The 20,196-nt window shown below is 42.7% G+C and overlaps 1 protein-coding gene across 2 annotated transcripts in view; it reads right to left on the bottom strand.

The window, feature by feature from the left end:
- The window catches only part of LOC141140046 (CD109 antigen-like), a 343,299-nt gene that overhangs the window by 100,926 nt on the left and 222,177 nt on the right, over window positions 1–20,196 (bottom strand). For both annotated transcript variants that reach the window (XM_073626809.1, XM_073626808.1), the window contains one exon: window positions 810–891. In XM_073626809.1, the coding sequence (XP_073482910.1) occupies window positions 810–891 (82 nt within the window). The remainder of the gene's footprint in view (window positions 1–809; window positions 892–20,196) is intronic.

The following is a 20,196-nucleotide window of genomic DNA, read 5'->3' as shown; positions in this document are numbered from 1 at the left end:
TGAATAGGTATAAACCACTTGAAATCTCCCTTGTAGTCTGTACAGCAGAGCTTAGAATGGGCTAGACTAGAGAGAAGCAATACAAGGACCAAATCTGCTGTGTGTCAGTGCAAGATCAAACAGCGCTGTGCTGTAAGGCAGAGCTAAGTAAATCTCATAACTGGATGGACAGAAATAAGAAATGTATTGTCACATTAAACAGCTCCCATGTATGCATGTCTTCCTCTTTACATATTTAGCTGTTTGTCTGGAGTTCAGCTTTAAAATAGATTGGCAAAAAGAAAAACATTGAGGCAGACTAAAACTAGTAAAAGTGATCCTGACAGCTAAATAACACAAACTAGAAGATACAAAGCATTATTTATCTTCCATTCATTGATAATCTAACTACAAAGATAATAAATACATTGTTAAACAGTGAATAATACTTTTATTATAACAAATAAAATCAGCTAATCAATGTATTCTACTGCACTTTGACCAATACACTGTTGAAATTTAATAAGCATTTTTACTGACAAAAATCAGTCATCACCATGAACTTGGAAATTACATTTTAAATATGGTCTGACTGTTCATATGTGAAGCTATATAGAGATGTATTATTAATTTGGATCAGGGATGTAAAAAAAAATAGGTTACAGTCTCATGCTTCCAAATGCATTACATTTAATACGGGCTTTTGTAACTTGCTGAACTGATTGCTTAAAAGCAGAAGAAAACACCCCACATCAATTAATCTGTATGATATTTTTCATCATAGATCATCGTGATATATATAGACGATTATTTATTAACATCCAACATACCATGTGCTTCCAGAAGGGTCGTCATTTCCAAATGCACTAAAAGATCCATCTTCTCTTTGATAGACAAGTTCTCTCTGGTATCCTGAAATAAATTTATTGCTGCATATAGTCAGATTTTATGAGGATCGTAATTACAAATATTGAGAAGTATATAAAGTGTTAGAATATAGAATGCTTGAGCAGAAGTACGTGGTTACCATCAATCAAATCTGAACAGATTGGGGGTTATTTATTAAAAAAATAGCATTTAATGGCCATAATTCAGTATGTTCCTAAATAGCTCAATCAGGAAAATACTGCATTATGGTTACTAGATGGACATAACAATCATAGGAAATAAACTTACTGGGCAAAGTACAAGGTTTATTTGTCACGGCTTTATAAATGCTTGAGATTATTGCACAGCAATATCTCCACATGATATAAATGCTCTAAGATTGCTTGCTTCATAGTTATATTTAAGTAATTCAGCAATTTTTTTTCTTACAAAAAAAAAAAATCTGTTTCATAAGATGAACAAACATTCCAGATTGCAGAATAAGCAGGTCCGTTATTTTAGATGGAAGCAGGTTTGTTCCCATCATGAAACGGAAGTTGAATTTTACATAGCAGATGCTTTATAGTGATAGAATTATGGAAGGTTCTACCCTCATCTTAAGGCTGCTGTGGACCTTTCTACTTTGCAGAGACGTTTGTCATTGTTTTCCCATTGTGTGTACTGGAGGATTGGCAGGGATCATGAGTGGTGGGATTGAGCAATTAGGAACTGGATGGAGCACAAAAATGATGAGATGGATGCTCACTGATACCTCAGACATCATAATAAGTAGGAGCAGCATTGTAAATATTTAAAGTATATATTTAAAGTGCAACTGTATTTTCACTAAACACTATACATTTGTTGTTAGTTATGGGTAAAAGCCCGCTATACATTTCATGGTCGGGCTGGGTGGGGGTGGGGGATTTTTGGTTTTGTTTATGTTGTTTTGTTTTTACCAGAGTATACTTATGTGCCTATATACATGCCCTGGATTACACCCTTATTTTTTACTTTATACTGCCATGGGTGACATTACTCATGAAGTTTTTGTATACCCTGGAACTTACTTGAAATTTTGCGTGTCTACTATGGCTTTCCCGATTGAGAAGCAAATCATTAGACATATGTTGAAATACTCTGGTTTATTTACTGTTGTTTCTTTTTCATTGCCAGCCTGATAATTATTGCCAGATGCATGAATATGTATATTTGCCAGTTCATTTCCACAAATATTGCTTTTGTATTTGCTCTGATTGTTATAACAAGAGATAATGTACGTTCTCAGCGTCATATCCAGAGGTTGGCACGTTCTCAGCGTCATATCCAGAGGTTGTCTTTGGAAACTAGACGTATGAGTGCTGCTAGCATTTCTGCAGAGGTTGTGGGGTGGGGGATCAGCCTGTCAGTGCTCAGACCATATGCCGCACACTGCATCAAATTGGTCTGTATGGCTGTTGTCCCAGAAGGAATCCCCTTCTAAAGATGATGCACAAGAAAGCCAACAGTTTTCTGAAGACAAGCAGACTAAGGACATGGATTACTGGAACCATGTCCTGTGGTCTGATGAGACCAAGATAAACTTATTTGGTTCAGATGGTGTGAAGCATGTGTGGTGGCAACCAGGTTAGGAGTACAAAGAAAAGTGTGTCTTGCCTACAGTCAAGTATGGTGGTGGGAGTGTCATGGTCTGGGGGGCTGCATGAGTGCTGCCAATACTGGGGAGCTACAGCTCATTGAGGGAACCATGAATGGCAACATGTACTGTGACATAGTGAAGCAGAGCATAATCCCCTCCCTTCGGAGACTGGGCTGCGGGGCAGTATTCCAACATGATAACGACCCCCAAACACACCTCCAAGATGACCACTTCCTTGCTAAAGAAGCTGGGGGTAAAGGTGATGGACTGGCCAAGCATGTCTCCAGATCTAAACCCTATTGCGCATCTGTGGGGCATCCTCAAGCAAAAGGTGGAGGAGCGCAAGGTCTCTAACATCCACCAGTTCCGTCATGTCATCATGGAGGAGTGGAAGAGAACTCCAGTGGCAACCTGTGAGGCTCTGGTGCACTCTATGCCCAAGTGGGTTAAGGCAGTGCTGAAAAATAATGGTGGCCGCTGAAAATATTAACACTTTGGCCCCCATATGGATATTTTCACTTAAGGGTGTACTCACTTTTGTTGCCAGCGGTTTAGACATGAATGGCTGTGTGTTGAGTTATTTTGAGGGGACAGCAAATTTACACTGTTATACAAGCTGTACACTCACTAATTTACATTGTAGCAAAGTGTCAATTCTTCAGTGTTGTCATAAGAAAAGATATAATAAAATATTTACAAAAATGTGAGGGGTCTACTCACTTTTGTGAGATACTGTATATATATATATACAAAATATATATATATATATATATACTCTGCATTTAGTGTAGACTAGATATTCAGTGTAGATTCTATATTCAGTCAGTGCAGGCAGTGTAGTATATATAATACAGTGTTTTGAAGTGGTTAAGGGGAACTCCGCGCCAAACCAGATTCCTATCCGAGCATGCAAACTGGCAGGTCAGGATGGGGAGGGACGAGCGAGCACCCCCCCTTCCTGAACCATACCAGGCCGCATGCCCTCAACATGGGGAGGGTGCCTTGGGGCTGGGATCTGGGGGCCCCCTTGTTAACCAGATTCCAATAAGCCCCCCACCCGCAGAGCCCCATAACCACCCGGCAAGGGTTGTGGGGATGAGGCCCTTGTCCCCATCAACATGGGGGCAATGTGCTTTCCCTATATTGAGGGCGTGTGGCCTGGTATGGTTGTCCTCCGGGCTGCATGCTCGGATAAGGGTCTGGTATGGATTTTGGAGGGGACCCCACGCTGTATTTTTTTTCTGTTACATGAGGTCATAGTTTATCCGTTCTCAATTCCTTGTTAGTAGGAGGAGAAAAACATTTTTATCCTGAATGTGAGCAATTAACATTTTATCTTGAAACTGTAGCTCGTCATAGCCGATCCTAGTATGGATGTATACATGTGAAAGCCTCAGTCAATGCCCTATGATTAAGCACCGGTGGGAGGGGCGAAAGATGTAAGAGGACATGGCCCAAAGAGCGGCATTGGCTGAGATCGAAAAAAAAATAGAACATTTTCAGAGGTCTCATTTTAACAAAAACAGAAATTTTTCTTGATCATTTTTCTCATCCCTTGCCAATTTTCCTTGCTGACATTAAATGTGTTAGATGTAAAGTAAAGTAAATAAGCCCACTGTCCCTGATAGATTTGAATAAATTTTGTCTTTTGGGGAATACAACAGGAGGATAATGCTGTGTACACACAGGCGGACTTTTCGACCGGACTGGTCCAACGGTCTATCCGACGGACTTCCGGTAAACTTTCAATGGACTTTCCCAACGAACGGACTTGCTTACACACTATCACACCAAAGTCCAACGGATTCATACGTGATGACATACGACTGGACTAAAATAAGGAAGTTCATAGCCAGTAGCCAATAGATGCCCTAGCGTTGGTTTTTGTCCGTCAGACTAGCATACAGACGAGCGGACTTTTCGACCGGACTCGAGTCTGTCTGAAACATTTGAAAATCTAAAGTCCGTCAGATTTTTGACCGAAAAAGTCCGCTGCAGGACCGATGGATTGTCCACCAAATTCGGTCCATCGGACCAGTCCGGTCGAAAAGTCCGCCCTTGTGTACGCGGCATAAGAAGCATTCCCGTTATCCCCCTATAGCTGAAATATCATTATTGGATAGACTAAATAGTTTTGTAATATGAAAAAAAAAGGATTCCTGACAGGCTCCATGGCAGCATACGTGTGGGCTAGCCCCGCCTCCATAACTACCCAATAGGCCCCCTCTCCCATAAATCTTTGCTCTAGGCTGCTATCCATGTTCCTTTTTTGTCCTCCTCTGTAGGACCAGGTGTTAGTTCTCCTACCTGAAGATAACCTCCCTATGATCGAATCATCCGAGTGCTAAATTTATTCCTCCGTCCTGACTGTTAAGCAGGGTATGGAGTGTATAGCAGAGTAGCGCTGAAGATTGGGATTGGTTCATCTATGTACGCACGGTCTGTTTGCCTAATGTTCCAGGCGACCATTATCTGCTACCAAGTCCGGTGTGTGTGTGTGTGTGTGTGTGTGTGTGTGTGTGGCGGTTCCTCGACCCAGGTGTTCGTAGGTGGAGGAGTAAGTTTTTATATATGTATACACATGGCAGCAGTGTTTATGTGTTGTTTGTACCTTTTTCCTGTGTTTCTCCCTCATCACTGGTGTCCAGCTGGCGCAGACACTTCCTGCGTTCCAGCAGCCACTCTCTCTATCACTTCCGGGTACCGGCGTGCGCTCTGCCGATGATGACGTCACGGGCGCCACTTTTAAAAGCTGTGGAAAGCTTACAGAGCCCCGGGAATGTTTGTGGGTGATACGGCGACTTCCCGGGGCAACTATCTTGGCGGTTCAAGGTAAGACAAGCTCTATTGTCTGGGGGTTGAGGTCTTTTGTCAGCCAGCTGATGTGTGAATCTGACTCTGCAGTTTCCTATTGTGTTGAAACCATGCACTCCTCACTGCCTCCTAGTGGCCAGCCCGCTTGTAGCAGGTATGTTTGCAGTTATGCTTTTCTACCTGTACAAGGATTGAGAGTAGGATTTTAGGACACTAGCTGATTCCTGTCTCTATCTTTTCTGTGCTTCTTTCCTTACAGCCCTTCTAGGTCTGATCCACATCGTAGTTCCCATAAAAGAAGTGGGTCATCAAAATCACACCACCGGCAATCTTCCTCCAGGTCTAGCCATCATAAATCTACTTCCAGATCTGAACAGTGCAGTAAAAATCCTCCCCACCCCCCTTCATCTCACTCTAGCAAGAGATCAGATAAATCATGCTGGGGGTGCAGGATGCCTGTTCCAGTAGACAATTCTCTCTGTGATCACTGCTTCTCTAAAACCGCAGAGATACAGAAGAAAAACGGTACATGGAGACCAGTAATAGACTTAACCCATCTTAATTCCTTTATCCGGAAGGAAAAGTTCAAAATGGAATCCTTACTTACAATTCAACAGTCAGTACATCTGGGAGACTGGTTGATTTCAATCGATCTAAAAGATGCTTACTTTCACGTGCCGGTGGCAACGGATTTCCAACAATTCCTCCGCTTTGCGGTAGGCGATCGGCATCTACAATTCACGTGTCTACCTTTCGGTCTAACGACGTCACCTCGGGTTTTTTCCAAGGTCCTATTATCTATTGTAGGTCTACTTCGCATCAAGGGGGTTCATCTCCACCACTATCTAGACGACCTACTTCTCCTAGCTCAAAACAAAGACCAACTTTTAGAGCACAAGAGCTTAGTCATTTCCACCCTGCAAGAATTTGGGTGGCTTCTGAATTTAGAGAAGAGCCAACTAGAGCGGACGCAATCCCTGGTGTTTCTAGGGGCTCACTTCAACACAATGGAAGGCACCATCTCCCTTCCAGAGGAGAAAATTGGAGTGATTCGGGACAGAATACACGCAGCCCTTGCGTCATCTCACCTCTCTGCTCTCCAATGCCTGAAAGTAATTGGCACAATGACAGCCACCATTCCTATGGTGAAGTGGGCCCAATGGCATACACGGCCCTTCCAAAAAGGGTTCCTTCAAAAATGGGACTCTTCCAGCCAAATCCAGCACATACACTTTACTCCAACCATGAGAACGTCTCTCCTATGGTGGCTTCAAGGGAAAAATCTTCGCAATTACCATTTGATCATTCCCATCTCATGGGTCACAATAACATTGGATGCCAGCAATCAGGGATGGGGCGCTCACTGCCTTTCAGAAGTGGCTCAGGGCAGATGGAATTCCCTTGCTCAAGGGATTGTCTCCAATATACAGGAACTGTGGCCCGCCTTTTAGGCAATCCTGGCATTTCGCCATCTAATAATGAATTCATCAGTAATGTTAAGGTTGGACAATACAACCGCGGTGGCTTACATAAAGAAGCAAGGTGGAACTCGCAGCTGGTCCCTGATACAGGAAGTAGAGCCAATAATGACCTGGGCTCAGAAGAACTTGTCCAACATCTCTGCGGTTTACATTCCGGGGATTCAGAATGTACAGGCGGACTTCCTCTCGCGGGTTCAGATGGACAACAACGAGTGGTCTCTCCACAGAGAGGTGTTCGAGTGGCTTCTGACCCTGGTGGTATTTCCAGAGGTCGATCTGTTTGCTTCCCCATGCAATCACAAAATGCCCAAATATTATTCAAGGTTCAGAGACCGTCAGGCATATGGAATAGATGCTCTCTCAGATCAGTGGAGGTTTCAGAAGGCTTATGCCTTCCCTCCGGTACCGGTGATTCTTCAATTTCTCCGGAGGCTCAGAACAGAGAAGGTGGAGATCATTGCAGTGATTCCTTTCTGGCCCAACAGGCCGTGGTTCCCTCTGTTATCACTCCTCAGCTATCAAGACCCAGTTCCCCTACCTCTCAGGCCAGATCTACTGTCTCAAGGCACGACGTTACACCCATGCCCATCCTGCCTACACCTCAGGGTGTGGTTCTTGAGAGGGGAAGGCTCGAAGCTCTAGGTTGTCCTGAAGAAGCTATTCCAACTCTTCTCAGTGCCAGAAAGAGAAGTACTAATAGGTTATATGAGCGTATATGGTCTAGATTCACTTATCATATGTCTTCCAGGTCGAATCCTTGTAACTTTCCAACAGTACAAGACATACTGAGTTTTCTTCAATCAGGACTTGACCTGTCCTTAGCCGTCAGCTCACTAAGAGTTCAAGTTTCAGCCATCTCGGCCTTCACAGGAGTTTCATGGGCAAATCATGTGTTGGTCCGTCAGTTCTTTAAAGGAGCTATCAGGCTTAGACCTCAAAAAAGACCTAGGTTCCCCAAATGGGACCTCCCTCTTGTCTTGGATTTTCTCTCCAATCTCGGATCAGATCCTGACAAACATCTTTCCAAGAGAGACCTCACGCTCAAGACCACTTTTTTAGTAGCTGTGACTTCGGCCAAAAGTGTGTCAGAAATGAGAAATTTAGGTTCAGAAGAGCCTTTTCTGACCTTTTTCCCAGACAGAGCAGTGTTGATTCCCATGTTAGGGTCAAACTCTAAAGTGACCTCAGTCTTTCATGAAAACCAAGAGATTGTGCTTTCTACTTTTAAAACAACAGATAATGAAGATGTTCATCCTCTTGATGTAGGACACACTCTAAAACAATACCTGGAGGTCACGGCTCCTTTCAGACAAACAGAATTTCTTTTCGTCCTTCTCCATGGTAAAAACAAGGGAATGCGAGCTTCGGTCAGATCAATTTCTTCCTGGATTGTGCAGACCATTCAGAGGGCATACAAAACAAAGGGCTTGGCTCCTCCAGAGGCAATGACAGCTCATTCAACCCGGAGTATCATGAAATGAAATCATTTGTAGAGCGGCCTCTTGGTCTTCTATTAACACATTTGTCTCTCACTACTGTGTTGAACCAGCTGCTCTGTCATCCATTAATTCTGGTTTACAAGTATTGTCGGTTGACAATGTTAAATAAATTTTGGCTTCTTTGCTCAAACATTTTTGCCCACCCGGGTATGTTTGGTGAGTTATTTCCCACATGCATGCTGCCATGGAGACTGTCAGGAAAACCGAGAATTTATATTAAATACTTACCGTAATTTTCCTTTCCTGATAGGCTCCATGGCAGCAGGAGTCCCTCCCAAATGTCTGGAGTAGGCTAGTTACAGAACATGGATAGCAGCCTAGAGCAAAGATTTATGGGAGAGGGGTCCTATTGGGTAGTTATGGAGGCGGGGCTAACCCACACCTATGCTGACATGGAGCCTATCAGGGAAAGGAAAATTACGGTAAGTATTTGATATAAATTTTCCGTTTTTTATAAAACATAATGTTTTTACATATTATCACTTTCTCTTGTTAAGAGAAGCTGTCCCTTAAATGAATCTACTTCCATTTTTGCAGGGCCAGTGCTACCACTAGGTGGACTAGGCTGCCGCCTAGGGCACCCAGCTGCTGGTTATCCTACTGTCCACAGAGCAAAGCTTGCAACTATAATCCACCAGGCAGACGCTCTGAGTCTCTGACATGTGTCCATTAGCACCCCCCCAACCCCCCCATGTGCGGGTCTCCGCTCTGACACTGCCATGTGTCCAGCACAATATCCCCCCGCCCCCCCAAGCCGCACTCTGCTCTCCGCTCCGACACACACTGACATGTGTCCACACAGCACCACAACCAGCCCCCACCACCAGGCCGCTCTCTGCTCTCCTGCAGAGCGGGAAGCATTCTGACATGTGTCCATCAGGTTCAGCAGCCCCCACCCCCCCGGAAAAGAACACTCTCCTGGCCGTGTCACTGAAGCGGAGTAAGTCATCATGGGATACAGGCAGCATGGTGCCTGGCAGTGGATCTCCGGGCTTGGGGACAGGTGGAGCCTGAGCTGGAAGAGGCACCAACAGACAGAGGCAGGTAAAGCAGAGTTTTATATTGGTACATGTAATAAAAAATAATGTAGCGCTAAGGATAACCAAAAAATGAAAAAAAATTGTAAACAAAAAATTATTATGAAAAAATTGTGAACCATAATATCATAACTGATACCACAAAAAACATACCATAAGGTTATTATGACCACTAAAGGATTGTGTATAATTAAAATACTCAAGTGATAGTGTCAAATAAACAGAAAATAATCATATAAAGAGTCCCATCACAAATAGTGCAATACCAAAAAAATATATAGAGTTCATTAGCATAAAAAAGGCTGATCCAGAATCCGTGATAAGAAGATCCAATCTCCCAAGAGGTGAATGCACCCGAGTGAATATGAGGCTCCTTACCGACTCAGAAGACCACAACGGTCTGACCAGGCATATGGGAGATTAGAGGTTTCCCAACAACCTATACCGGCAACTGGGTCTGCAGCTAAAGCTGTATGGCTCCGGGAATAAGAACAAGAAAGGCTCCCATAGTGTAATCGTTCCAACCAATAAAAATTTAATGAATAAGAGATGCACGTACAAACAAATCCAATAAGCGAGTGTAAAGGCAATCGCGATGTTACGGTGTCTCCGCAGGCTTCCCGCTGTGCACACACTTCCCATCCAACTCGGCAGAGAGGAACAGCGTAGTGACGTCAGCGTCGTAGGCCACACCCTACGCGTTTTGTCATGATAGGACATCATCTGGGGGCTGGGCCAAGTTGCCCAGCCCCCAGTTGCCGGTATAGGTTGTTGGGAAACCTCTAATCTCCCATATGCCTGGTCAGACCGTTGTGGTCTTCTGAGTCGGTAAGGAGCCTCTTATTCACTCGGGTGCATTCACCTCTTGGGAGATTGAATCTTCTTATCACGGATTCTGGATCAGCCTTTTTTATGCTTATGAACTCTATATATTTTTTTGGTATTGCACTATTTGTGATGGGACTCTTTATATGATTACTTTCGGTTTATTTGACACTATCACTTGAGTATTTTAATTATTCACAATCCTTTAGTGGTCATAATAACCTTATGGTATGTTTTTTGTGGTATCAGTTATGATATTATGGTTCACAATTTTTTCATAATAATTTTTTGTTTACAATTTTCTTTCATTTTTTGGTTATCCTTAGTGCTGCATTATTTTTTATTACTAACATCTGAAGTTTGTGTCTGAATTATTTTTTATTACTAACATCTGAAGTTTGTGTCTGACTTTTTGATGCTGGCTGCTTTTCGTTTACCTTTGCATTAACTTTGCATTAACTTGCTTTAGGCTGTAAGGGTTAATCCTTCATAGCTACCAATCAATTACTAGGTTTCTAGTGCAGCATTAACCTTTTGGTTTTTTATACATTTTTATATTGGTACATGCAAGCGAGGAACAGGCAGCAAGCACAGGGTCGGTCGGATACAAGTTTGCTGAGCCCAAGACCGTTGTTCTTCACTTCATGAGTAAAAACTGTTGCTTTTATTATGACAAATGACATGCAATGTGTGTGTGTATATGTATATTAACTGATCTACCAAATGCCAAGTATGTACTGAGCCCCCCCCCTGTGAAGCAGCATTGATGGGCACAGCCTGGTGAGGCTGTATTTGATGGTATGTGATGGGTACAGGTGAGACTGTCTGCAGTTGATGGGTGCTGGTGAGGCTGTATTTGATGGTATATGATGGGCACCGGTAAGACTGCCTGCAACTGATGGGTGCTGGTGAGGCTGTATTTGATGGTATGTGATGGGCACAGGTGAGACTGTGTTGCATGCAAAATAGTAGCAGTCATTAAAAATGTGGGGTGTACACAGGCAGGTCAAAGGGGGTGGAGTCAGGGGTGGAGCCAAGAGGGGGCGGTAAAAGGAGGTTTCGCCTAGGATGTCAAAAGTCCTTGCACCAGCCCTGCATTTTTGCTTATTTGGTCTACGTCACTGCAAAGCAAATCTTGGAAAAAAACAAGTTTATCACACTATTATTAAACTTCCAGTGCAGTGCATATTATTCTGTATAGCAATCACCTACCGCCCAATCGCTCTGATTTTCATGGGACTGTCCTGGAATTCGAACCCAATTCAAGGGTCCTGTGTACCCACCCCATGTCCCAGTATTAGGTACTAGAATGTGCCTTCCATTACCCATTGTCAATATCTAACCAGAACAAGTTCAGTACCACAATACCTAGGAGTTAAGCAGTCATCTGTTAGTTGCCCCGGGAGTGGAACAGTATCCTCCTCACTGAGGGCATTCTGTAAGATAGAAGGGCTACTCGAGCAGCCACTTCTTATTCACGCGCCCCCCCCTGAGTATGCTCTGATTACAGACATTCATTCTTGTTGCACAATTGTAAGAGAGACTGATCCTGGAGTGAAGGATGACTGTCTCTTGTCTGCTATGACCATGACTAGTGGAAATAATAAAATGTCCCAGGTAGTGGCATTGCAATATTGGGGAAAGAGGTTGAAATAGGTGGGGTGCCTGTGGTGCTTTGAAGGCTGACTTGGAGAAGGGGTATGTGTTACTTTCACAGCACCACAGACCCACTTTACCAATGCAACCTTTCATCAGCTTAGTCTGGTATAGCTTTCTTATTTAAGCGGAATTCCACTCAAAAGGGGAAGCTCTGCTTGTTTGCTACCCCCCCCCACTGCCACATTTGCCACCTTTCGGGGGGGGGGTACCTGTTCCAAAGTTCAGCCCCCCTTCTCCTTCCACCGCTGCCGGGCCATTCAGAAAGCGTAGAGTGCTTCGCGCATGCACAATAGAGAATCGGCTGTGAAGCCGCAAGGCTTTACTGCCAGTTTCCCTTACGAGGAAAGGCAGCGGGAGCAACCGAGAGCCGAATGGAAAATCGGCTGGGGTGCCGACATTGCGGGTCCCTGGAGAGGTAAGTGTCGTAATATTAAAAGTCAGCAGCTACAGTATTAATAGCTGCTAACTTTTAAATCTTTAAGTAGTTTATTGAAAGATTTGTTCTCTTGTGCAGTTTCTGTAGCTCCTTTCACATTTTTTTTTTGCAGTTTCACGCTTGCATATGTACACAATTTAACAATCAGCCATTCTTAAGGATATAGTGCTTTGAGCTTTTTGATCTTTCTCTGTCTACTCATTCATAGGTGGGTTTGCTCTAGGGCTTTTGTATACACATCTATGTACCCTTCATTTAGATGAAGTACTCTTACCAGCCATCGTATAGGCTTTTTGACATTTTTCCTTTTCAGAGACCATTTTGCTGTAATTCTGACCTGTATCTGTAAGCAATACAGGCATGTCACGGAACGTCCCACACTCCGCTTGAGTGCTTCCGTCATATACCACTTCCTCCCAGTCTGTATACAGATATCCCAACCTCTCTGAGCACAAAACAAGGCGACACTTGCTTGTTGCTACCAAGAACTCACTTTATTTAGAATCAAAATTACAAGACTTTATATGCCGTTGGAACCTCCTCTAACAATACAACTGTAACTTAATTAACATGAGCTAATTATCTAATCCTTTATACAGCCCAGGTGACTGAGACATGACCTTTCGCCCAGACTTGTGGTCACCGAGCTTCACACAGTTATTTCAACACAATAGCAGCTCCAATAGGAGTCGTCCCGTCTCCTACATTGCATAGAGGACAATGTCATCAGCTCATTCAATTAACATAAACACAGGTAGATGGAATTGATGACACCAGCATCTCCTCACAGGATGTGTCCCAACAGAATGAATCAGTCTTATCAGCAGGGGGCTGCTGGAGGAATCCCCCCTCCCTCTTCAGGGACACAAATCTACAGTAAGGAGTCCCCATACAATATATACATATATACACGACTGAGTCCGATTAGTACAGTTCAGCCTGGATTTCTCATTCACCTCACAAAGAGTATTGTTCCATTGAAAATCCAGGGCCCATAATCAAAAGGCAACAGGCTTGCATAGAGTCCTCTCCAACAGCCTCTGTTCTGGCTAGGTCTGTCACATTATCTATGTACCCTTCATTTAGATGAAGTACTCTTACCAGCCATCGTATAGGCTTTTTGACATTTTTCCTTTTCAGAGACCATTTTGCTGTAATTCTGACCTGTATCTGTAAGCAATACAGGCATATCCCACTTTTAAGTACACAATGGGGTTTATTTACTAAAGCTAGAAAGTGCAAAATCAGGCTCACTTCTGCATAGAAACCAATGAGCTTCCAGGTTTTATTACCAAAGCTTAATTGAGCAAGCTGGGGTTAGAAGCTCATTGGTTTTTATGCAGAAGGGAGCCTGATTTTGCACTTTCTAGCTTTAGTAAATAAACCCCATTGTGTACTTAAAAGTGGGGTATGCCTGTATTCGGTACTTTGGTATTATCAAGGCCGTAACCTGTTGCTGCAGATATGTCTCTTACAAGTCAAGATGTTACTTAACATGGCTGAGCCTTTTTTTTTTTTTTTATTGGTTTACAAAATGTCTTTTTATTTATTTTTTTTTATTTCAATAGTTTTTTATTGAATATTTCAGAAAATAAACATATAACAGAACAAAAAGGATTTTAAATGTGATATACATATTCGTGATATACAGATTGGTTTGATATACAGCTATGAAGGATATTATTAATTAATTATGACAGTACTTTATCAGTAAATACAGATAGTATTATCACAGGTAGTGTTAATACTACGAAACAACCTCTTATGTAGTTATATTCAGAGTTGATATGGCCATATAGACCAGTGTTTGTCGAATGCTTCGCATTTTAGCGAGTTTATCGCTATAAGACGTTCGAAAGTATAGTTCCTATTTACAGCTTTAATGATGTCTGATATGTTTATGGCTGTAGTGGATTTCCAATTTTGTAGAATTAGTGATCGCGTCTCTAGCAGTATGTGTGTTATGACATGTCTAAAATCTGTGTGGAAGTTCTCAATGTTTAAGTGTAAGATTGCTAATGCCGGGTCTGGGGATGTGATCATTCCAGATATAGATGAGAGAAGTCTAAATACTTGGTTCCATATACTTTTCACTGTAGGACAGTGCCAGAGCATATGGAGTAAGGAACCAATGTGTCCACATGCTCTCCAACAAAGTGGTGAGGTCCCGGGAAAGTATTTTGCTAGTCTATATGGAGTGTAATGCCATCTATTGGCCATCTTGATTGCACAGTTGCCATTGTTCTGTGGAGAAGTTAATGCCGAGTTCTTCCTCCCATTTTTCCATTGCTGTTGTTTTTGTGAATATGTCTTTTTATTTTCATGCATAATTTCCAATAACAGAGGGGGTAAATTGCACAAGATTTTTCTTCTCATGTGAAAATACAATGACAAGAAACAAGCCAACTGAGGTGTTCAGACATTCACAGGATAAAATGCGACACCCTCATTACAGGAATACATCTGGACGTTGTAAAAATAAATGCGTCATTCAAAAACTATTTCAGTGGCTTCTTTTAACCCTTAAAGTGGATGTAAACCCCAATTTTTTTTTTTTTTAATATCATACTGTAGAGTATAAGATTTCCTATCATTTGAGCCCAGTCTTGCCACACAGAGTTAATCCATCTCTGAGCAATCCTCTTTTATTGTTCAGTGAGAAAAATCTTTACAAACTGAGAAAAACTTTGTCAAATACTCCCCCTTGCTGTGAGTGACAGCCTAAGACACAGGCATTATTTTTAATTCCCTCCCCCACTCCTTTCTTCAGCAGCTCTGCAAGGATTGGCTGTTCCACACCTCAGCATGATTTAGCATGCTGAAGTCATGTGGTTACTTTCCTGTCTTTTCACTGGATGTTAGAGATCATAGCAGAAGTTCAGCAGAAGTTCAGTGTTAGAAATACACAGAAGAAAATGCATATTGACAAGGAGTGTAGAGGTGGGCGGGGAGTCTACTGACATCACGACTCCACCCACCGACCTCCAGACAACAGACCCACCCACAGAATATGCAGTTTTTCGGGTCTAATTACAGACAGAGGGGAGACATTTGACAGGTAAAGATACATGCAGGAGTCATGTATATCCTTATAGATAACCCCCATGGCAGTAGTTTAGAAAGGATGGCATTGGGTTTACCTCCACTTTAAGTTCCAGTGTACTGAAATGATTACACCGCAGATTACTGTGTGCATAACATGCATCTGTTACATATGAACACCAGGACAACAAGAGAGTGTAATGATGGGTTTATTGGAATAGGCACAGGTGTGTCAACTAAACAGCGGCACAGAGGGAAAGAAGAGAGGGGAAAAAAAAGTTTTCCACATTTGCTGTCAGCAGCCACTGATTTCAATGAACATCTGCTAGATAGAAAGTACACAGAACCTGCTAACAGCAATTTCATTTAAATTAAATAGCCACACCCAATATTTATTAACTACCTTCACTACCCCAGAATGTACAACTTTGGGTTTGTGGAAAAATGGAAAAGAAAAAAAAAAAAAAGCTTTGCAAAATAAAAGTATTGTGGGTCCAACCAATAAAATGGTAATCACCACAACCAGAATTGGCTGCAGCATTTTTCTACATTGTACATTATAATTAGGGATGAGCTTCATGTTCAAGTCGAACCCATGTTCGACTCGAACATCGGCTGTTCGATCATTCGCCGAATTGCAAACAATATGGGCCGTTCGCGCCAAATTCGTGTGGCGCGTCATGGCCCATAATTCACTGCGGCATTGCAGTGCATTGCTGGCTGATGATTGGCTAAGCATGCACTATGACCCGCATGCTTGGCCAATCACAGCGCTGTCTGTAGAGAGAGCTGTAATTGGCTAAAGCCAGGGTGGCTTTGGAAAAATTATGGCTCAGGGGGTTTAGAACATGCCCCACACTATATAAGGCCGCCTGCACGGCGGCCTTGTGTAGTGTGTTCCAGCTTGACAGAGAGATAGACAGAGAGAGAGACCGTGTCATTTGATTTAAGTTAGATAGATTAGGCAGGACAGTCAGTCAGTTAGCTGCACTTACAGTGTATTGTGTATATATATGCATCTCAGGTGTTGTATATATATATATATATATATATATATATATATATATATATACACTGTATTCAGTTTAGCTAGATCCGTTCCTGTTATCTTCTTACTGACAGGCAGGCTTGTGTTGTTACAGTATTTACAGCTACCTGAAGAAAATTGCTGATGTTCTTTTGATCCTATTAGTACCACAGTCAGGCAGCCAGACTATTTACAGTTAGTGTAGTGCGTCCTCCTCAAAGTGTTCAGCTAAAGCTACAAGTTAGTTTAGTGTGACCTCTGCACAGTTTTCAGCTAAAGCTACAAGTTAGTGTAGTGCGTCCTCCTCACAGTGTTCAGCTAAAGCTACAAGTTGGTTTAGTGTGACCTTTGCACAGTGTTCAGCTAAAGCTACAAGTTAGTGTAGTGCGTCCTCCTCACAGTGTTCAGCTAAAGCTACAAGTTAGTGTAGTGCGTCCTCTGAACAGTGTTCAGCTAAAACTACAAGTTAGTGTAGTGCATCCTCTGAACAGTGTTCAGCTAAAGCTACAAGTTAGTGTAGTGCACAGTGTTCAGCTAAAGGTTCAAGTTAGTTTAGTGTGACCTCCTCACAGTGTTCAGCTAAAACTACAAGTTAGTGTAGTGCATCCTCTGAACAGTGTTCAGCTAAAGCTACAAGTTAGTGCAGTGCGACCTCTGCACAGTGTTCAGCTAAAGCTACAAGTTAGTGTAGTGCGTCCTCCTCACAGTGTTCAGCTAAAGCTACATGTTAGTTTAGTGTGACCTCCTCACAGTGTTCAGCTAAAACTACAAGTTAGTGTAGTGCGTCCTCTGAACAGTTTTCAGCTAAAGCTACAAGTTAGTGTAGTGCGACCTCTGCACAGTGTTCAGCTAAAGCTACAAGTTAGTGTAGTGCACAGTGTTCAGCTAAAGCTACAAGTTAGTGTAGTACATCCTCCTTACAGTGTTCAGCTAAAGCTACAAGTTAGTTTAGTGTGACCTCCTCACAGTGTTCAGCTAAAACTACAAGTTAGTGTAGTGCGTCCTCTGAACAGTGTTCAGCTAAAGCTACAAGTTAGTGTAGTGTGACCTCTGCACAGTGTTCAGCTAAAGCTACAAGTTAGTGTAGTGCGTCCTCCTCACAGTATTCAGCTAAAGCTACAAGTTAGTTTAGTGTGACCTCCTGACAGTGTTCAGCTAAAACTACAAGTTAGTGTAGTGCGTCCTCTGAACAGTGTTCAGCTAAAGCTACAAGTTAGTGTAGTGTGACCTCTGCACAGTGTTCAGCTAAAGCTACAAGTTAGTGTAGTGCACAGTGTTCAGCTAAAGCTACAAGTTAGTGTAGTGCGTCCTCCTCACAGTGTACAGCTAAAGCTACAAGTTAGTATAGTGTGACCTCCTCACAGTGTTCAGCTAAAACTACAAGTTAGTGTAGTGCATCCTCTGAACAGTGTTCAGCTAAAACTACAAGTTAGTGTAGTGCAACCTCTGCACAGTGTTCAGCTAAAGCTACAAGTTAGTGTAGTGCGTCCTCCTCACAGTATTCAGCTAAAGCTACAAGTTAGTGTAGTGCGTCCTCCTCACAGTGTTCAGCTAAAGCTACAAGTTAGTGTAGTGTGTCCTCTGAACAGTGTTCAGCTAAAGCTACAAGTTAGTTTAGTGTGACCTCTGCACAGTGTTCAGCTAAAGCTACAAGTTAGTGTAGTGCGTCCTCCTCACAGTGTTCAGCTAAAGCTACAAGTTAGTGTAGTGCGTCCTCTGAACTGTGTTCAGCTAAAGCTACAAGTTAGTTTAGTGTGACCTCCTCACAGTGTTCAGCTAAAACTACAAGTTAGTGTAGTGCGTCCTCTGAACAGTGTTCAGCTAAAGCTACAAGTTAGTGTAGTGCGACCTCTGCACAGTGTTCAGCTAAAGCTACAAGTTAGTGTAGTGCGACCTCTGCACAGTGTTCAGCTAAAGCTACAAGTTAGTGTAGTGCACAGTGTTCAGCTAAAGCTACAAGTTAGTGTAGTACATCCTCCTTACAGTGTTCAGCTAAAGCTACAAGTTAGTTTAGTGTGACCTCCTCACAGTGTTTAGCTAAAACTACAAGTTAGTGTAGTGCGTCCTCTGAACAGTGTTCAGCTAAAGCTACAAGTTAGTGTAGTGCGACCTCTGCACAGTGTTCAGCTAAAGCTACAAGTTAGTGTAGTGCGTCCTCCTCACAGTATTCAGCTAAAGCTACAAGTTAGTTTAGTGTGACCTCCTCACAGTGTTCAGCTAAAACTACAAGTTAGTGTAGTGCGTCCTCTGAACAGTGTTCAGCTAAAGCTACAAGTTAGTGTAGTGCGACCTCTGCACAGTGTTCAGCTAAAGCTACAAGTTAGTGTAGTGCACAGTGTTCAGCTAAAGCTACAAGTTAGTGTAGTGCGTCCTCTGAACAGTGTTCAGCTAAAACTACAAGTTAGTGTAGTGCATCCTCTGAACAGTGTTCAGCTAAAGCTACAAGTTAGTGTAGTGCACAGTGTTCAGCTAAAGGTTCAAGTTAGTTTAGTGTGACCTCCTCACAGTGTTCAGCTAAAACTACAAGTTAGTGTAGTGCATCCTCTGAACAGTGTTCAGCTAAAGCTACAAGTTAGTGCAGTGCGACCTCTGCACAGTGTTCAGCTAAAGCTACAAGTTAGTGTAGTGCGTCCTCCTCACAGTGTTCAGCTAAAGCTACATGTTAGTTTAGTGTGACCTCCTCACAGTGTTCAGCTAAAACTACAAGTTAGTGTAGTGCGTCCTCTGAACAGTGTTCAGCTAAAGCTACAAGTTAGTGTAGTGCGACCTCTGCACAGTGTTCAGCTAAAGCTACAAGTTAGTGTAGTGCACAGTGTTCAGCTAAAGCTACAAGTTAGTGTAGTACATCCTCCTTACAGTGTTCACCTAAAGCTACAAGTTAGTTTAGTGTGACCTCCTCACAGTGTTCAGCTAAAACTACAAGTTAGTGTAGTGCGTCCTCTGAACAGTGTTCAGCTAAAGCTACAAGTTAGTGTAGTGCGACCTCTGCACAGTGTTCAGCTAAAGCTACAAGTTAGTGTAGTGCGTCCTCCTCACAGTATTCAGCTAAAGCTACAAGTTAGTTTAGTGTGACCTCCTGACAGTGTTCAGCTAAAACTACAAGTTAGTGTAGTGCGTCCTCTGAACAGTGTTCAGCTAAAGCTACAAGTTAGTGTAGTGTGACCTCTGCACAGTGTTCAGCTAAAGCTACAAGTTAGTGTAGTGCACAGTGTTCAGCTAAAGCTACAAGTTAGTGTAGTGCGTCCTCCTCACAGTGTTCAGCTAAAGCTACAAGTTAGTGTAGTGCGACCTCTGCACAGTGTTCAGCTAAAGCTACAAGTTAGTGTAGTGCACAGTGTTCAGCTAAAGCTACAAGTTAGTGTAGTACATCCTCCTTACAGTGTTCAGCTAAAGCTACAAGTTAGTTTAGTGTGACCTCCTCACAGTGTTTAGCTAAAACTACAAGTTAGTGTAGTGCGTCCTCTGAACAGTGTTCAGCTAAAGCTACAAGTTAGTGTAGTGCGACCTCTGCACAGTGTTCAGCTAAAGCTACAAGTTAGTGTAGTGCGTCCTCCTCACAGTATTCAGCTAAAGCTACAAGTTAGTTTAGTGTGACTTCCTCACAGTGTTCAGCTAAAACTACAAGTTAGTGTAGTGCGTCCTCTGAACAGTGTTCAGCTAAAGCTACAAGTTAGTGTAGTGCGACCTCTGCACAGTGTTCAGCTAAAGCTACAAGTTAGTGTAGTGCACAGTGTTCAGCTAAAGCTACAAGTTAGTGTAGTGCGTCCTCCTCACAGTGTTCAGCTAAAGCTACAAGTTAGTATAGTGTGACCTCCTCACAGTGTTCAGCTAAAACTACAAGTTAGTGTAGTGCATCCTCTGAACAGTGTTCAGCTAAAACTACAAGTTAGT

Source organism: Aquarana catesbeiana, linkage group LG04 (assembly GCF_042186555.1).
Source record: "Aquarana catesbeiana isolate 2022-GZ linkage group LG04, ASM4218655v1, whole genome shotgun sequence".
In the NCBI taxonomy this organism is placed as follows: Eukaryota; Metazoa; Chordata; class Amphibia; order Anura; family Ranidae; genus Aquarana; species Aquarana catesbeiana.
This window is presented reverse-complemented; position numbering and strand designations above follow the sequence as displayed.